Raw genomic sequence first — 19111 nt, 5'->3', positions numbered from 1 at the left:
GGCAGAAACTAACAGCACCATATCCGGGTGACGCGGTGTTTTGCTGCAGCTGCAGCGGTGGTGGTGCTGTGCGGTGCGGCAAGGTGAGGTGCGCCATCCCGACCCGTCCCGTCTCCGCCGCCGGCTGGCATAATTTGCAGACGGCAGGAGGAGGGAGGAGGAGGAGGAGGAGGAGGAGGGAGGAGGGCTTTACTGACATCAGCACTGCCGCTCACTACAGCACCGAGCAGGCTGCCTGTCTGCTGGACCGGCCACGCCGTCTATTCACCCTGACTGGGGCTTCGCGGATGTCTGGGCTCCTCTCTGCGGGGTTCGGGTAGTGCGGAAGCGGACGGTTTCGCGCACCGAGGCGTCGGTGGAGGAGAGAGAGCTCGTCCGTGCAGTTTTCGCGGTGAGTTTGCGGGCAGCAGACAGCGGGGCATACTGGCGCAGGGCGAGTTTAGTCGCGCACGCTGTCTGAATGAAGTTCATATTCGCCTAGTCACGCTTGTTGTAACTGTTAGTCTCAGCGTCTCTCTGTGAGCCAGCAAACAGAGGACTGTAGGATGTTTTCTCTGCATTCAAATTACATTATTTTACAAATTAAAATTTTTAAATTGATGCCCTGACCACAGATTTGTCTGTCTCACTCTGAGGCCTGAGCTAAATAAACATGTCCCTGCTTTAAATTTCTAATAACTTGGTAAAAGTGTGTGATGTTAACATTTTAACTTCATTTGAAGTTTGCAGGAGCTTCAGGGGGCTGCACAGAACAGAAAAGGCGACGCGGCAGGATCTCATGCTGAAGAGTGCACACAGGGGCACTCTGAATAAGAAGCCAAATTCTGCACTGCAGTGGATTTCCTCAGGTGTGTGTGTGTGTGTATGTGTGTGTGTGAGTGTGTGTAAGTGTGTCTGGCTTGACTCAGTATCAGCACCGAACACTTTCTCATTAGAATCAGAAGCACCCGCAAAGGCTTTGGGGCTTCGTCTGGAGGTCACCCCGTCCTACAAAACCGTGCCACCCTCTAGTTTCCAGCCTCCCCCTCCACCACCCCTCTCCCTTTTTTTTTTATTTTTTTTATCACAGGCACAGTGTGTTGGCTGGTCAGTCTGTCTCTTCATCTGGATCACAAAAGCCTGCAGGCCTCAGACTGTAGAGCTGTGACTGAAGTCTGGGTTCATACTGTGGATTTCTAAAGAACTGCATGGACTTTTAACCAAAACCTACAGGACTAAAGCAAAGACCAACCAACTGTTCAGTTCTCTTGAGTTTTTGGATGAAGAAAGTTGGACCTGCTCGTCAAAAGGTGTCAAATTCCACCTCAGGGATCAGATTTTTATCATCTAAGTCAGCACGACACAGCAAATCTCAGGTGGCGTAACAGGTTTTTCCCAGGTCAAGGTTGAGTTTGAGTTTCATCTCAGGGATTTTTAACCGACAGAGTTTCCATTTGCTATTTTTCAAGGCGTGTACTTTTAAAGCAGCAAAATTTCAGGCAGCAACTGCATTTTTGGTTTCGGCATCACCCCATGATCTCCCGTTGCCATGGCATCTGACAGCTTCCAGTACCGGGCGCTCTTTGAGTACAAGCGGGAACGTGGTGATGACATCAGCCTCCAGCCGGGTGACCTGCTCACCGTCCCAAAAGCCGCGCTGATGGCGACGGCGGGACTGGAGTACCAGGAGGGGGACGAGCGCAGCCCCAAAGGCTGGCTGCACGGAACCAACGAGAGGACCAAGGAGAAGGGAGACTTTCCAGGGACCTTTGTGGAGTACGTAGGGGTGGTGAGAGTCGGCCCTCCTGTGGCTAAATCCTGGCCAAGGCCTGTACCACCGACCCCTGGGGGGCAACAGACTTCCGTCGGGCCTCAGCCTCCCGGAGCAGCCGCTGCTTCAGGTGAGTGCTGCCTCAACGGGATTGAAAATATCATGTGGTTGTTTGGGTTCTCTCTATCAGCTTTGCATGAAATCCACATTAATAGAACAAAAATTTAACATCGATCCAGTTTTGGCTGCAGAACCTGATGCTGGACTTCAGATGTATCCAGTACCGGTGTGAGTGGCTCTGCTCAGACAGTGTTTTGTGTGTGAGTGTGTGTGGTATTGTCATCTGCTGTCTGGTTTCAGTTGCTATCAATCATGTTGGTGTTGTTTGCACAAACACATTTGATTGACGGATTCTGAACACTTGAGTTAAAGAGGATAAAATTTCAAGTTGTACAAAAATGAACAGGTGTTGTAGCTCGATAAAGTACAAACATCTCAAACCATTACACGAACGCTTTGTGAGCGTTAGGGCGATTCAAATGGAGGGAAGTGACAGCCCTGAACGACTTCTCTTGTTAGGCTTTGTTGGTGCCTTGGGGCCCATTTCAACACATGTGTAACATGAAATCTCGTCCTACCAATCAAAACAAATGCTATAATTGTCACCACTGCATGAGCAGACATGAGCCCCGCAGGACTCACAGTTTATCTGCAACTTGCAAACAACATTCATTCAGGAAACATGAGGCTGCTACTACTTCCAACCTGCATATTTTTCAGCAGGATTACACAAAAAGTACAGAGCCAATTTGCACCAAACTTTGTGGAGGGATGGGACACGGGTCAGTGACAAACTCGTTACGTTTTGGTTCCGATCCGGTTGAACGGGTGGATGAAGGATGAAGGCATAGAGCATTTTTTGGCACTTTTGTCAGTTCCTCCGAAAAATACTGTTTGGCTCTTGATGTAAGAAGACACATTGATGTTGTTGAGATCTATGATTTTGTGCAATCTGGTGCAGATCCAGGTAATAATCTGTATCTGACAGATGTGTAGGATTGTTCGGCCTTGGTGGAGGTATGTGCTCTATTGAGTGCCATAGTTGTGTAATGGGCTCCAGGTGCCTATGGTGCCAGTTGCTATTTCTGACTGTGCTTTGGGTTTGTTGTGCATTCGCAGTGAAGAATGATGACATTAAGTGTACTTACGCGATCCAGTCTAATGCCAGACTGCATTTTTAAGTGTGCTGTTGACAGACTGTTATTCTGCATTGCAATGCACAACAGGCACTCAAACCACATAAAGGGTACTTTACAGTTAAAGGTTTAGCAGACAAACATACTCTCTCACTTTCCTCTAGTGGTATCCATCCACACAGATCGTTCTGATTTATTATATAGGCCTTGGAAATCTCTGCCTCCAACCAGTTCAATGGTGGAGTGCCGTCAGTAGTAGTATATTGTGTACACCTCACAAACTCAGTACCTGCACGCTTCTTATTAGTCTGATAACCTAGGTTTGGTAGTTTTTGTCTCTGCAGATGTTGCGATGGTCGGTTCAAGTTTTCCCTCTGCACACAGACTGTATTACAGCTTTACTGGACGTGTGGCTTCTTGGTTTGCAGCCAGGTTCAGAAAAGGGGTTCATGTTACATAATATTGAGATAAGCATCTCCAGATTGAGACAGAACTGCCCTTCCAGAGGAGGATTCCCGTTACAGATTCTTTTTGTTGCTTGGCCCAATTTGACCTTCAGGAAGACTCAGTTTAACACAACTTTGGTCTTATTTTGAAGTTTTGCACATCGTGTCTTGGCCATAATAACACTGTACTCATCAAGTTTATTGTTAATATCTGGGAGCACAGCAACATGGCTTCAATATCCGAATGTGACGAATCGGGAAACCTGAGGTCGAACGGAAAGAGGGTCACAAAAAGTTGAAGTAGGAAGTCTCTAAACAGTGATGGATTTTTTACAAAGAGCATTTTGGGTAATACTTCCACCATTTGCCTTCTCCTCCAAATATGTTCGGCTAACATGGGGAGGGGTTTCCAACCTGTATGTGGTTTTGCGATTGTCTTTTGAAAATGTTGTTGGACAACAAAATTCATTAACAATAAACCAGAATTATCCTTTAAACACCAACCCCTTTGCCAAAGTCTTATTTTTTTATGGCACCAGACTCCTTAGGTGTACTTGGACACGATGAAGCTGCACCCACCGACGCGTAAACGATGAACTGCTGCGTGACCTCTGGGAGCAGCGGATCAATGACCATATTTTTTATTGACTCTGGAGTTCTCAGAAACATCCAGACATTTTGTGGCTCACTATAGACTCCGCAAGCACCATATTCATGTTTATTATCTCTCACAGTATCTCCTCCAGTTAATTCCAGTCAGAGAACTGAGAACATACTGTACAGTAGCGTGCAGACTGTGTGTATCTGCTCAGTGCAGATGGATTTTTTGATGATTTATTTAAGACTGAGCACAAACAGACGGTAACTAGGACGAGAAGGCTCGAGCACCAAATGTAGAAAGCGCTGCGAAACACGCTGCCCCACTTAAAAAGCTATTCTGAAGCCTGCAGACTTTGATTAGGCTTTTTACAGGGTCGGGGTGGTTAGCTCTGTTTTAGCCCTGGCTGTCTGCTGCAGAGCGCGTTCAGATCTGCTCTGTTTATGGCTCTTCATTTGCTAAATAGGTCAGACGCAGAGCAGTGTTCTCTCCTCTCCTTCCTCTGCCGCCTCTCCGCTCTCTTTAATTGTCTGGCTGCCCGTCTCTTTTATGGGAGTGGGGTTCAGACCGTCCTATATAAATAACATCCATACCGCTCCGGGCTCGGCTAAATATCTGTCTCATTTCCATCTGTCCCTGCTCCCTCTGCTGATGCTCTTAGTTATATTATGTGTTTTGGCTGAGCCACTCGTCCCTCCCTCCTCTCCATCCATCCATCTATCCATCCAACATCCTGCAACCGCACAAGGCTGTATCTGTCCTGAATAATTGATTGGCTGCTGCACTGGCGTCCTGACATGCCACATTCCTGCAGTCACAAATCACCAGTAGCAGTGGAGGTTTAGCAGCGGTGCTGGGAGGCCTGTGCAGAGGGAGGCTAACAGATCTGCAGCCTCCATTGCTGCTGACACTCAGGCACACCCTGCTTCATGTCAGGACTCTGGAACAACACTGCTGAGGTGGTTTTCAGGAGCAGGGTTGATCAGGGATCACTGGTCAATTCAGATAAAGTCACAAATAAGTCACTGTAACCTGTAAGTCTGTGAGTGCGCATTTAGCCTGGCTGCATGTTGTGAAGCAGCAAGGACTGGAAAACTGGTTAAAGTGGGGGTTAGATTGCTCTGGAGCAGGATTGGTAAGGAGTTAAGGCTAAGTTACCATGGTGACTTACTCCGGTAAGTAGTGAACTGCCGTCATAGGACCGAAAACCCTGAGTTAAACCTGAAGTTACCTCGCTAACCTCAAATCCTGCTTCGTAGTACAGGCCTCAGGTGTCAGTATGACTCCAGGAAGTGCAGGGATGCACCAACAAAGACAGTGAAGAAGAAGACAGCAAGATGGTAAACATGGATGCAAATGATGCTGCATTATAAAACTTAAGGATACACACATACACAACACTGTATGGAACCTTGTGTTTGCTTACCAGAAAACTCCACAGGATACCTTTTAAGAACAGGAGTTGTCTGGACTTGAGGTGGGTTTTGTATTTAGAAACATGTTGATGGTATCATCGCAATGTCAGACTGACAAAACTCTCGCAAACTTTATGGAACCTTTTAGCCTCGTTCAGGTCATAGTTTTGGTTTTTTCGGCACATTTTGTGACAGCCTGGATGTCAGACAGCAAGTTTCGGATAAACCCACTATGCACTTTTAGTTCTGGTCGGGAATTATATGAAGTTTGTAGAGGAGAGAGTTGGAAAATAACTTCCTGGTCCTCTTCTTCTCCTGCTGTCTTCCTTACCCTCGTCTTCCACTTGTTGTCCGGAACAGTTCAGTTCCCTCCCAGTGGCCATGATGATTTAATCAGTTGTGATACCTAATAGGTCTAACAGGGCTTATTGCACTAATCAATGCGTAACACTATCTGACACTGTGTGATTGTGAACGCCGTCCCACATTTCCCTACCTGACTCCTTACCCCTCCCTGAGGAGAGCTGTTTGCCAGCTCTGTACACCATTAATTATGACAATAAGCTAATGAATCCCTGATGCGCTTCTCGTCACTATCTACCCACAGCTGTATAGGAAAAAGCGTTGTGGTAATCAGAGTTCATGCTGATGGCTAATGGCACGCGGCGCTCTGCTTCGCTGTGATAAGGCAGATCACGCCTTTTTATCTGCAGATGAGCCCCGTGGCTCGCCGCACTCTGTTTCTCTTTCATGTAAATGAAGACGGCAATTAGATGTAAACCAGAGGACGAGACGCAGACGCTTCTGCACCGAGACTTTTGATTGGAGTTTGGTCAAGAAAAGCAAATGGTACTTAGTGTCAGACAAGAACACCACCTTCATCATATTCTTCACCTTCACCTAACATAAAAACCAACCCAAAGTCTAAACCCTTCAAACAGACCTTTGAGGAAGTGAGGATGGGACAAGATGGCTTTGCTCTGAAAGTCTGAAACTCAAAGAGGTCTCCATAAAAACAACGTGCACAAGAACACACAAACGTACTATAGCCTATGGTTTTATGGAAAGAGCAGTGGTGGCAAGACTGAAAATAATGAGCTGCGTGGGTTTTCCCTCCACCTGTAAATGAAGTACCAGAGCACACCTATGGCGAACGCGCATGGTTTCCAAGGTTATGTAACCACTGTTCCTACGGTGACAAGTTTACATAGATCAGTCAACCGGCAGCTACCAGACACTTTGAAGGTGGAATGTTTTTTCTTGCATGTTACTCAATATATGATTTTCCATTTGCAAATCAATCAATACGCATTAAATGTCAATAGGACAACTGACACGACAAACGTATATAAATTTCAACCGGATTATGTGAACAGCAGATATCTCTCAGAGGACGTAGGACTCTTGCAGAACCACAGGAACATTCTTTAATTAAAGCTGGTGTTTAATTAATGCACAGTCTCAAATAAAAGCCATTCATGGGTGGCGGGAACAAGCAAAGGCTGGGTGAGAACCATGAAATCGACCAGTGTTCGTTCACTCCCAGACGGACAGTAACGTGTGAATATGAGTGAGCAGCTCATCACCTTCAGATTGTCGTTCTCTATTGTGTATGTTTCACCTGACCTACACACACACACACACACACACACACACACACACACACATATCAAACAATGGTGGTCAATAGCAATCACAGTTTTTAATTGAGCGCCGTGCACTGCGAGCGTCTCCTCGTCTTCAGAGGTGCGTCGTTGGCTAGTGGGGCGGCTGATCGATGCGATTGAGGGCGTGATGAAACGCCGCCGCACTGGATAATGACCAGGAAATCAAACACAATGTGTGTGTGTGTGTGTGTGAGAGAGAGAGAGAGAGAGAGAGATTAGAGGAACGGCAGACGCACGGAGCAGTAATTGCCAGCCTGTCAGAGCCTGTCTTCGCCGAGGCGTGTGTTGGTGCCGACAGGCTGTGTGATCAGCTTCGTGCTTAACCGTGGTTCGATGAGTTCAGGGGATCGATGAGCGCCATGGCGGCATCACAAGCTAACCGGGCTAAATGGCCCCATTTGTAGATTTATATTTAGCTCGACTAGTAGCTCTTAGTTTAGACTGAAATGGCCATCAGTGGTGCGTGTGTGTGTGTGTGTGTGTGTGTGTGTGTGTGTGTGTGTGAGAGAGAGTATAACTGCTGCAGAGTGAAGAGGAGGCACTGAGATGTTCTGTAGAGACTCAGCCATGCGGAGGGCAGATGTCTTTATGTCTGAGTGTGAAGCTGAAGAGAGACGAGAAGAGGGAGGGAAACTGTTGTTTCCTTCTCAGCTGTTAAGGATCAGGATTAAATAAGAAGTGGAAAAATTTCGGATTCATCATATTCAATAAAACTGAAACCAATCCTTCTTTTATTTTCTTACACATGCTGCCAAAATATCTTGGCCCAGCAGCCTAAATCCTGCCCGGCTGCCAGACTTGAGATTCATAAACAGCAGAAGAACACTAGTTCAATTCCAGGTGCTGACATCGGGCCAGACCAGTCCCAACTGCTGCTACCTGCAGATGATTTGGTCTCGTGTTTTGAGATGAAAACAATCTTGAAGTTTGAATTTCAGACTGAAAACACACTGTATGAAGTAGAGCAGAGTTCGTTTTGTTGTTTCCATTGTTGTATATGTGGTGGTTCACAGCCGTGTCACTGTGAAACTGAGCAGGATGAGTCCTGTCACAGATATTTGCGTGTCTATCTTTTCACTCACCTGTGTGTGTGTGTGTGTGTGTGTGTGCGTGTGTTGTGCAGTGTGTCACTCTGCAGTGTGTCTGATATGTGTGTCGTGCATGTGGAAATGTGGAGTTGGGAATTGGCAGAACATCGTCTGGCTGCTCCTCTCTTCCTGTCGCTCTTTGATTCCTCTCGTCCGCCACCTGAACAAGTCGTTCCCTCTGGTTTTATATTCACATATCTCACTCTCTTTTCTGTTTTTACACACACTGTTCTTTTCTGGCTGGCCTCTGATCACAGCACCGCTTTCAGGAAAGTGACTCATTTCTACAATGTTGTTAAAACAAGTTGATTTTTTTTTTATTGGAAACAGATTGAACTCACTCATGCTGTCTCCAATTTTTCTTTTCCTACTTGATTCAAGTACAAGAAAGAGTTTTGGCATGTAGTAACACACACACACACACACACACACACACACGATGTCCCACTTCCAGCTTCACAGTCAGCATTGCAGTGCTGTGCGGTGCAGTGCGTCTGTGGGCCTCCCTCCCTGCGACTCCCTGACGCAGGGCTGCATGCCAATTAGTGTGGTAACGAGCGGGGAGGCGGCAGCTCAGTCCGTCAATTAAACAGCTGCATCGGACACTAACAACATGCAGCGGCAGTGAAAGTGTGATACACAGCAGATAAACAAACACAACTGCCTTGTAAAGACACGCGATGTGTGATGTCAGAGCAGTGTTAAACTGCTGCGTTTACTCATTTATTTCCCTGCGCCGCGTCGCCGCGGTAACATCGGCCTCCTCAGAGTTTATGATGGAAACGTTTAACAGCCAACCTCGTGGAGAAGAGTAAAACAAGAAGAAGACAGATCTATAGAGACATGTTGTTCGTGTAACTGTTCATTCTGTGGCGCCTCTGCAGGAAACATGCAAGTTCAAATTCAATCCAAATATTTACTTTGAAGTTCATTCTTGACATATGAAAAAAAAAACGACTACTTCTCATTTTTCACTTTTTACTTCCTTTGATACTTGTCCTTCCTTCCTTGCTTCCTTTCCTTGTCGTCCTCCTGTTTGTATTTGAGCGTTGTACGTTCTCCTCCCGCTGCATGCTAATGTCTTTAATCTATGAAGTGTTATTGTTTGTGGAGGAGGTGAGATTTATTGTCCCTGTTTTGAAAGTCAATTACGGAGGTCCACACAGCGCCTGTGTTAAATTGATGAATAGGGCGAAGCGGCCGAGTCGCCCGGTGAAAGGAGAAGGTAATTCAAATAAACACGGCAGACGGTGATGAATAAAACAGGAGCAGAGGATCCTGGGAGAGCGCGAGGATGCAGCGCTCTGTCTCTTTGATGGTGCGCGGCGGTGACCCACCTGGACGCTCTGTTAAACTGCAGTCTGCAGCTCTGGGGATACATCTGTGACGGGGTGGAGGGGTCACAGAGTGAAGAGCTGCAGCGAGGCGCACCGTCGCGGGGAGAGCTGTTGTCAATAAAGCTTTTATTTTACTGGCTGCCTAATTGGCCTTGGAATCACCGCGCTGAGCCGAGAGGCTTCTCCCGCCGAGCCGAGGAGGATTTACTTGTCAGCCGTGAAAGAAAAAGCTCAACAACAACAGCAGCAACAGACACACACCCACAAAATGAAAACCGGCCTCACTTATGTTGATGTGGAAAACAAAACTAAAGGTGACACAGGAAATCAAACTGTAAAAAAGATCAAATAAAATGTTTATCTTTTTTTTTTTTCCCTGCTTTGACTTTACTTGTTTCTTTTCTTCATCCTTCCATTAATTAATTCAATTACAATAAAGCTGTTGCTGTTTTTCTCTTTAGAGGTTAAAGGCCGATGTTTATTTCGTTGTAAATATTCTCCATGTGCGTGTAACTGTTCAATCTGAAGGTCGACTAATAAAAATCAACCTGTCTGCAGTTAAAAGCAGCAGGTAAGATGGAGCGAAAAGCTGAAATGTGTTGTTTTGTTCAACAGTAGTTCATATACGTCATGAGCCGAGCTTCCACCTGTTCAACCCCCCACCACCACCACCACCACCTGACCCGTGTGCAGCGAGGCAGGACCAGGTTTTATGTTTAAAAAGGAGTGAGTGGGTGAAAGACCAGAAGAGACCTGCTTTTTCTCCTGCATTGCCCCTGTCCTGCCTGTTTACGGCCTCCTATAAAACCTCACTGCGTTTTACGGCCTCCTCCTCCTCCTCCTCCTCCTCTCCTCCTCTCCTCCTCCTGCGGTTTAATGCCCTGAAGTCTCTGCATAGACTCTGGTACGAATGATTTGACCGCTTTAATTCCGGCAGGCGGGAGACGTTGTAAAAGACAGCAGCTCGTTTTTCTCTCAGCAGCAGTGGACTGAAGCGTTTCAGGGCGTGAGGCGTTTCCTTTGTGCAGCTGCACGTTGCTGCAGTGTTGGTATTAATGAGCACTTCATAAAGGTCATTACAACAGATTCTCACATGATGTCTTCATAACAAGAGGATCAGCAGATGAGAGGGGCTGTGAAAACATACAAACAGACGAAGAATAGGTGGATATAAAAAAAACACAATGGCAGCTTCCTGCTACTTCCTGCTACCTGGCACATGTTGGTGATGTGAGCCTCTGTGCACCGTGGTCACCTGGTGATCACAGAGGAGTGTTGGAGGTGATAAACCGAGCTGTGAGCAGCGTCCACAGACCAAAGCGCCGCTCTCAGCTCAGCCTTTGTTTTGGTGATTGAGCCGATGAAAAGAGAATCGTAGAGCATGGCACCACTGGTACAGAGAGGAGAGAGAGAAAGAGAGTGTGTGTGTGTGTGTGTGTGTGTGTGTGTGTGTGTGCCACAGAAACCAGTTGGGATTATTTGGTGCCAACTGGAGAGACTTTGATGTGAAAAGAGACTCTGTTAAGCCAGAGGACACACACACACACACACACACACACACACACACACACACAGTGTCTGTGACAAATTCTTCCTCATCCCCTATGAACAAATAGAGTCAGTGAGTCTCAGAGTTTTAATCTGTGGAAGATTAAGAATCTGTAAATGAACAAAAGACACATTTGTAGTTTTGTTGCAGCTGCCATCACCTGAGTGCGTTCTGACTGACAGTGTTTACCTGCAGGACGCAATTTAATATTTTTTATTAGTGAGATCTTGATAATGTCTGTGTTCGAACAGCTTTGCAGAGTCACTCTATGCACACTGAAGTAATGTTGTTTTATCTCGGATATGAAATCTCAAATTTTTCATTCTAAAAATGAGAGGAGTTACATCTGCAGGCGGGTCGCACTGACGCAGAATTCATTCAATGAAATCTTCATTATGTAGTTTGATGATCAGCACCGGCGACAGCAATATAGTTTTTAGGTTGTACGAGACCTTGACAGAACTTCTTCAAATTTGGCACAAACATTCACTCGGACTAAAGGAGGAACTGATTCGATTTTGGTGGGTAAAGGTCAAAGGTCAAAGTTTGCGGTCAGTATGGCCTCACATGACACTTTTTAGCCATTACTCAAGACTTCGCACATCAGTTATGACAAAATGTTTAATATTTAATGTGATTCTGGATGTAACCTGAAACTAGCAAGGCAGTGATTCTAGTTCATGTCCAGTTTTGCCTCAGACTTAGAGCAGCAGAGCGGAAATGCTGCGTGCAGGAGGTGTTTCTGTTCGGCTTCACACTGAGGTCAAACACTGTTTTCTTCTTTCTGTCGTCTTTTAGCAGTGTGTCTACACACACACACACACACACACACACACACACACACACACACCTCAGGCCTCAGTTTACATCTTCCTCCAAACATTTACGTGCTGCTGCCGTCCACTGTGACATGACACTGCTTCAGGTCATCACTACGTGAGTGTGTTTGTTTACACACGCAACACATTTTACCATGACGACCACACGTACAACTCTGTCTACATGTGTGTGTGTGTTTTTCCAGAGGCGGCTGAAGTTAAACACACAGGTCTGAGTTGACACTGTGTGTGTGTGTGTGGACTGCTGCAGGCTGCAGAGGACTTTGTTCGATGGTTAAAATGACTCTGAAGACGAATCACCTGCCTGAGGCTGATCTCTGCTTCCTGATCCGTCACATATGCAGATCAGACTGAAGCAGCTGATGTACGACGGTGTGTTTGGTGACGGTGTGTGTGGTGACGGTGTGTGCGGTGACTGTGTGTGGTGACGGTGTGTGTGGTGACGGTGTGTGTGGTGATTGTGTGTGTGGTGACGGTGTGTGGTGACGGTGCGTGACGGTAATCAGGTGTGGGGTGACGGTGTGTGTGGTGACGGTGTGTTTGGTGACGGTGTGTATGGTGACGGTGTGTTTGGTGACTGTGGTGACGGTGTGTGGGTGACGGTGTGTGGTGACGGTGTGTTTGGTGACTGTATGGTGACGGTGTGTGGGGTGACGGTGTGTGGTGGCGGTGCGTGTGGTGACGGTGTGTGGTGACGGTGTGTGGGGTGACGGTGTGTGGGTGACGGTGTGTGGTGACGGTGCATGACGGTAATCAGGTGTGGGGTGACGGTGTGTGTGGTGACGGTGTGTGTGGTGACGGTGTGTGGTGACGGTGTGTGGGGTGACGGTGTGTGTGGTGACGGTGCATGACGGTAATCAGGTGTGGGGTGACGGTGTGTGTGGTGACGGTGTGTGTGGTGACGGTGTGTGGGATGACGGTGTGTGTGGTGACGGTGCGTGACGGTAATCAGGTGTGGGGTGACGGTGTGTGTGGTGACGGTGTGTGTGGTGACGGTGTGTGGGGTGACGGTGTGTGTGCTGACGGTGTGTGTGGTGACGGTGTGTGTGCTGACGGTGTGTTTGGTGACGGTGTGTGTGCTGACGGTGTGCGGGGTGACGGTGTGTGGGGTGATTGTGTGTGTGGTGACGGTGTGTGGGGTGACGGTGTGTGGGGTGACTGTGTGTGTGGTGACGGTGTGCGTGGTGACGGTGTGCGGGCTGACGTGTGTGTGCTGACGGTGTGTTAGGTGACGGTGTGTGGGGTGACGGTGTGCGTGGTGACGGTGCGTGTGGTGACGGTGTGTTTGGTGACGGTGTGCGTGGTGACGGTGTGCGTGCTGACGGTGTGTGTGCTGACGGTGTGTGTGCTGACAGTGTGTGCTGACAGTGTGGTGACGGTGTGTGGGGTGACTGTGTGGTGACGGTGTGCGTGGTGACGGTGTGCGTGGTGACGGTGTGCGTGGTGACGGTGTGCGTGCTGACGGTGTGTGTGCTGACAGTGTGGTGTCACTGTAGAGCAGATGGATCAGTTTCTAATGTGACGCACACTGTTGCTCTCAGCTACAACTCACTGCTTGTAGTTTTCATCACTTTATTCATCTTTGCTGACTTTTTCCAGCCAGCTGGAGTCGACACCGTAGCAACGAGGATACGATCCGAGTTGAGTTTTGTTCACATTTCACAGGAACATTTTAAAACTCAATTTTGATTAATTATTAGTTAATTTCCAATAAACCTGCAGAAATGACTTGATTTATTGATTAGGTCAGCTCTTACCCACTTTTCCAACTCTTGCAGCAGCCAACAGGTTGGGAACTGCTGGATTAGGTAATGGAAAATGAATCGTATACTCTGTCGTCAGCCTCTCAAACAGAAAGATTTCCTGCTTTTCGTTATTTTATGTAACCATGAACTAAAACCTTTGGATTTTGCAATCTGAGAAACTGTATTTTGAGACATTTTATAGACTGAAGGTTTAATATATTAATCGAGGAAATAATTTGCGGGTGAATCGATAATGAAAATACCAGTACCATCCTGTTTTCTCTGGCCCCGGCACACATGGACAACATGCAAAGAATGTAATGATGCAGCTCTTGAGGACTTTTACACATTTTTTAAAGTCTTATTGGACCTAACAGCTCAGATTCTGATAACACAGATTGTAATCATGTTTTGGGCCAGTGGGAATCATGTGACCTGCAATTCCCATTGTGGCCACTGCACTAAAATCACCTCACAGCCTAGTGCTGATGCTGAGGTCTTGGTTCTGCAGGATCACATGACTGTTTCTTGTTGTACACATTGGTTTTTTTTTTTTAACAGTAAACCACACAAAATGCTTAATTATTAATTTCAACCGAGCTTTTTAAAAAACAGTTTTCATCATATGTTGTCTCCTTAGTGTCTTTTCACTCAGTCGCCTCATGTTTAACTTTCATTCATTATAAGATTCAGATTCTTTTCCTTTATTTATCTTTATCTCTATCTCTGTCTTTTTATTTACATTAAACATATTTTGTTTAGTTGGCTTGTGGGAATCTGAGTCGTGGAGGCTGCAGGTTGTGGGAACTTCACTGTGACAGTTCTGCAGTGTGTGTGTGTGTGTGTGTGTGTGTGTGAGAAAACCAAAGCGTAAACACAGCTGATGCTTGATGGCGGAAGCTGCTTTGTTCCACATTCTTGTTGGTTTGGTTTTGAAGGTCAGCGTTTTGCTCCTCCTGACCGGTTCTCCGTCGGTCCTCGCTCCTGCTGCGTTTGTCATTCGAGTGGAAACATTTTCATGTTGGCCTTTCAGAAATCCTTACCTTGCCTTTTCCCGCTCATGCTGCGTGGCGTTACACTGATGCAAGTATGCAGGCAGGTGTGTGTGTGTGTGTGTGTGTGTGTGTGACTGGCTCAGTGTCATTATTCCCTCTGTCACACAGAGACAAGACATCTTTATGGAAGTTTAATGACTCTCAGCTGTTTTCACACTCTGCCGCTGACTGATGTCCTCACACAACCACCATCATCTATTAAACATAACCAGTTATGCTAACGTGCTCATTAATTCTACTAATTAATGCATTAATCAGCGAATACTGTGGCTTTGTGTTAACATGCTCCTCTTCACAGGACACACATATGAAGCATTAACCCATAAAAAAATACTTTAATTCTTGAATTAAATAATTCTAATTGTCAGTATAACTTCTTCATGTACATGTATGGAAAACATGGAGAAGCCAAACCTGCTACTGGATGAAACTCCCTGTAGAATTCAGACATTCACGGTCTCCAGAAGATGAATCCTCCAGTGCCACAGACAGGTTGATGTTCTTAGTTATGTAGCAAAATAGCTAAAAACATTAATGTGATGTATTTGTTGTGCTGATGGACGATGATATCAGTGATGGACTATGATTAGAACGATTGCTCATGCCTTTGCAAATGTCAAGACGAACTTTTGACTTGTTTTCCCATTAATGCAGTAACTTATTATTTGTAGTATTAAATTAATACTAAATTTGACTTGCCTGCCACACACACGCACGCTCCGATCAGCTGATTGTGAGGAAGCTGCTTGTTGTGTGGGGGAGCTGCGCTGTGATTACAGAGCGGACGAGATCGACAGTCAGACAGAAAAAATCATTTAGTTCAGTTTCTGATCCTGCTGCTTTTATGGCAGTAAATAGAACTTTTGGAGTCAAGGAAGGAGAGGGGATTTCCAAACGTCAATCATGCATTGAGTAGCACACAAGGAAACATTCCACCTTAAAAGCTGCCGGTAGCTGCCGGTAGCCTCTGAGCTGCTCAGTGAATTAAATCGTTAATTAGTGGAGATGAAAAGACAGAACTTTTCATTCATCACTCACTCATGAGAGAATTGTTCAGAAAGTAGGCGGAACTTGTGGGGAGGGGGTTATAAAAATCAGCTCTACGTGTGATTAAGACGTAATTGCTTGTCGACCTGCGGGGCGAAATGCGCTTCTGGTGTACAACTACATTTTGGTGGCTAAAGGTCAAAGGTTATGGTTATGATTTTTGCCTTTTAAACACAACATTTTGAGAACTCCTCAAAGGAATCCATTCAAAGTTGGCACAAACATTCACTCGGACTCCAGGTGAAACCAATTAGACTTTGGTGGTCAAAGGTCAAAGGTCAGTGTGACCTCACAAAACATTTTTTAGCCATTACTCAAGACTTCACACAGCAGTTATGACAAAATCTCAAACAAATGGTTCATTATCTATGACTGTGGATAAACAGGAATGTAACCTGAGACTAGTCTGAGTGGAGGAGGCAGACACCCACCGGGAGGTGACTCTAGTTTGGCTTATGAGTGAAACGTCTTGGCAAAAATGGATTTCCTTGAAGTTTGGTGCAGACGTTAATTATTCTTTCAGGAGGAATTGTAATAACTCCCACTCACCTGTCGACCCCCTCTTAACCGCTCTACATTTCATTTCCTTTGCAAAAACCATTACAGCCTCAAAGAATTGCTCGCAGGGCCACAGACTCGTCTTAGTCTTCCTCTATAATTTGTGGGAAAAAAACTTCACCTCTCAGCTCTGCAATCAGCTCTGAGTGTGTGTGTGTGTGTGTGTGTGTGTGTGTGTGTGTGTGTGTGTGTGTGGATCCCAAGACAAGGCAGCGATCACAGCCGCAGATGAGAGATAATACCTGTGTTTACCACCTTTGTTTGGCTGAAACAAGCTGAAATCTCACCTTCCAACCTTTTCTCTTTCTGATCATTATTCCTCCTCTCCCTCCCTCCCTCCATCCTCAAACACCTGAATGCGACGCCCATTCAAATCTGTGGAGGGAAAAAGAGGCGATTTCAGCAGAGTGGTGGGACCGTAATTGCTGCTAAAATGAAGGACTTCCATCTGTGGAGCTACAGAGAGTGTGGAGCAGAGATATAATTATAGATGAAAAGTAACATTCTGCAGAGACAGTCTAATGTTTTATTAATGGAAGAGCTCGGAGATGAGAGACATATTTACCGTCCGGTCATTAGTTATTCCTCTTCTCGTCCCCGCAGTGTCTCAGCGGACTTTGTTCTCATCTCATTTTTTTTTTTTTTTTTTTCTATTGACTTAGTTTAAAGCTCCATGGCTGCACTCCAGGGTAGAGCTGAACTGCCCCTGAACTCACCACGCCATCTCTGACACACACACACACACACGCACACACACATCATTCTCTTTCTTGTTGTCTCAATGTCATTTAGTCCTCTTTCTCTTTTCCTCCCCGTCATCCTCTTATTTTCCCCCTGGCCACGTGGTGCTCTGCTTTAATCCAGTTTAGATTAATATTGGGTGACTTTCCCGCTCTTTTTCTCACTTGGGCAGCAGGGTGTGTGTGTGTGTGTGTGTGTGTGTGTGAGATAAAACATGAGTGGCCAGTTAACACAAAGGAAATAACCTCCGTCGTTATGTTGTAATAGTACCCATGAGCCTTTTCCTCTAATGTGATTTTATGTGTATCAGTAACCTCAGTCAAGGCTCCACCTGGGCGGCCCCCACAGGTGCATTAAGATATGCAATTCAAAGTAAGGTGTCTAAAAAAGTATTGTTTGAATATTGGTACTGGATCCACAGTTTCATATTGGAACTGGTCCTTATTCAGGAGTGAATGTTTTAAAATAGGCAGACACAGATTAGCACCTGTCAGCACTGAAACGTGTTCCATTTGTCCTGAAGTGTTTCTTTGACAACTCCGTCCACGGTGCCCGTTTCACTAATCAGGTTCTCGGCCGGAGTTGGCCGTCAACCTTCCTCCTAGTGTTTTTTTTCTTTTTAAGTGGCTCATGGAAAGATTTTTGGAAGGCCCAGCATCAGTTGGACCTGAAATACTGACGATTGCTCACGTTGACTACAATCAGGAAGCTCCAGAGTCTCTCCAGGACGTCTCTCGGTCCATTTGAGGCCCTGTATTTTGAAAGAAGACAGAAGTGGGAACAAAATTTTGGATTTGTTCTCTTCTCTGTCAACCAAGACGAATCAGTGGAAAGGACATTTGTACCATGAAGGCTGGGAGGAAAGAGCCTGGCGGCATCTGACGGAGCACTTACCTCAGACTGTAGTGCAGGTTCCAGCTGGTTTATTGGGAGGGCAGTGTGCCACAACAGACTGGAACCAGAACAACTGTTAACGCACCAGTTTGAGCTTTTTACCTGAAGCTCTGCTCTGGGTTTAAAGCATTAATATAATAAAGCAGCAGAAACCCTGCTTCTAGGCGACTGTTAAAACAGCTGTGTGGAGGTAGACAAAGAAATGCAAAGAAAACGTTGCACCCAGTCATACTGTCAGTATTAGGGCTGAATGGTGGGTGTGGAAAACCACAATGCTAATGAGGAATTCTCAAATTCCACTTTTTTTTTTACCCCGAAAAATGAAACGAAAATTTTTAGCCATGCTAGTAGCTTCGCTGTAGCGATGGTGGTGTTGGTCGGTACACTGTTTGGACTACAAACGATATATCAACATCGTTTTGATTGGTTGGCATGGAATTTAGTTCAGACATTCATGGTCCCCAGACACATGTTTGAGCCTCAGTCAGACCCAGACTCAGATGAGGAGTCTGAGACCAGAACCAGAGACTAGCAGACGGATCAGAAGTTAGCGTAGTTAGCATCTTTTATTTGTTTATATTTTTGTTAGCGTGTAACTGAGAGTGTCTGACACAGTGTTAGCGGTTGTGCTAATGCTAACTCTCTCTCTCTGTACTGACAAAGCCTCATGTTTATTTAGCTCCGCCCCCCAGTCCCCACAAGTTGACAGGATTGGCTCCTTTGGTTATATGCCAAGCAGGAAGTAAGATTCACACATTCTACATAGCGTACAATATGCAGATGGTTCAACAAGTGGTTTAATCAGATGTACAGACTTTCATTAACAAAACAGAGCAGTGGACTTTTGATTTAGCCATGACCTGTTTTGTGTTTATAAGGTTTTTTTTCACCTTGTGCTGCACAATCACACACATTCCTAAAACCCTGGTTTAGATTTTTGATGACAGTGGTGACAGCACATCTCTCCCTCCTCCTCCTCCTCCTCCTCCTCCTCCTCCTCTTTGCTCCCTCTGTTTCACATCTCCATCACTTCTTGTTTTGTGCAATCTGACCTCATTTCTCACATCCCTGACTTTGTGCCACTCTCCTCACTAGCTGCCTCCATCTTCCTGAGCAGCCGTCTCTCAGTCGCTCTCCTCTCTTCTGCTAATTATTCACTCCCTCTGGGGGGTTTCTCTCTCTCTCT

The 19111-nt window shown here is 46.0% G+C and overlaps 1 protein-coding gene across 1 annotated transcript in view; it reads left to right on the top strand.

Moving 5' to 3' along the window:
- Positions 1–251: 251 nt before the first annotated feature.
- The window catches only part of pik3r3b (phosphoinositide-3-kinase, regulatory subunit 3b (gamma)), a 208053-nt gene continuing 189193 nt past the window's right edge, over positions 252–19111 (top strand). Inside the window, exons 1-2 of the mRNA XM_056377704.1 lie at positions 252–391; positions 723–1880. Of these exons, the coding sequence (XP_056233679.1) occupies positions 1529–1880 (352 nt within the window). The 5' untranslated portion in view covers positions 252–391; positions 723–1528. The remainder of the gene's footprint in view (positions 392–722; positions 1881–19111) is intronic.

Source organism: Seriola aureovittata, chromosome 6 (genome assembly GCF_021018895.1).
Source record: "Seriola aureovittata isolate HTS-2021-v1 ecotype China chromosome 6, ASM2101889v1, whole genome shotgun sequence".
NCBI classification, from domain to species: Eukaryota; Metazoa; Chordata; class Actinopteri; order Carangiformes; family Carangidae; genus Seriola; species Seriola aureovittata.
Note: the sequence above shows the minus strand (reverse complement) of the source record. Positions and strands in the feature narration are given on the sequence as shown.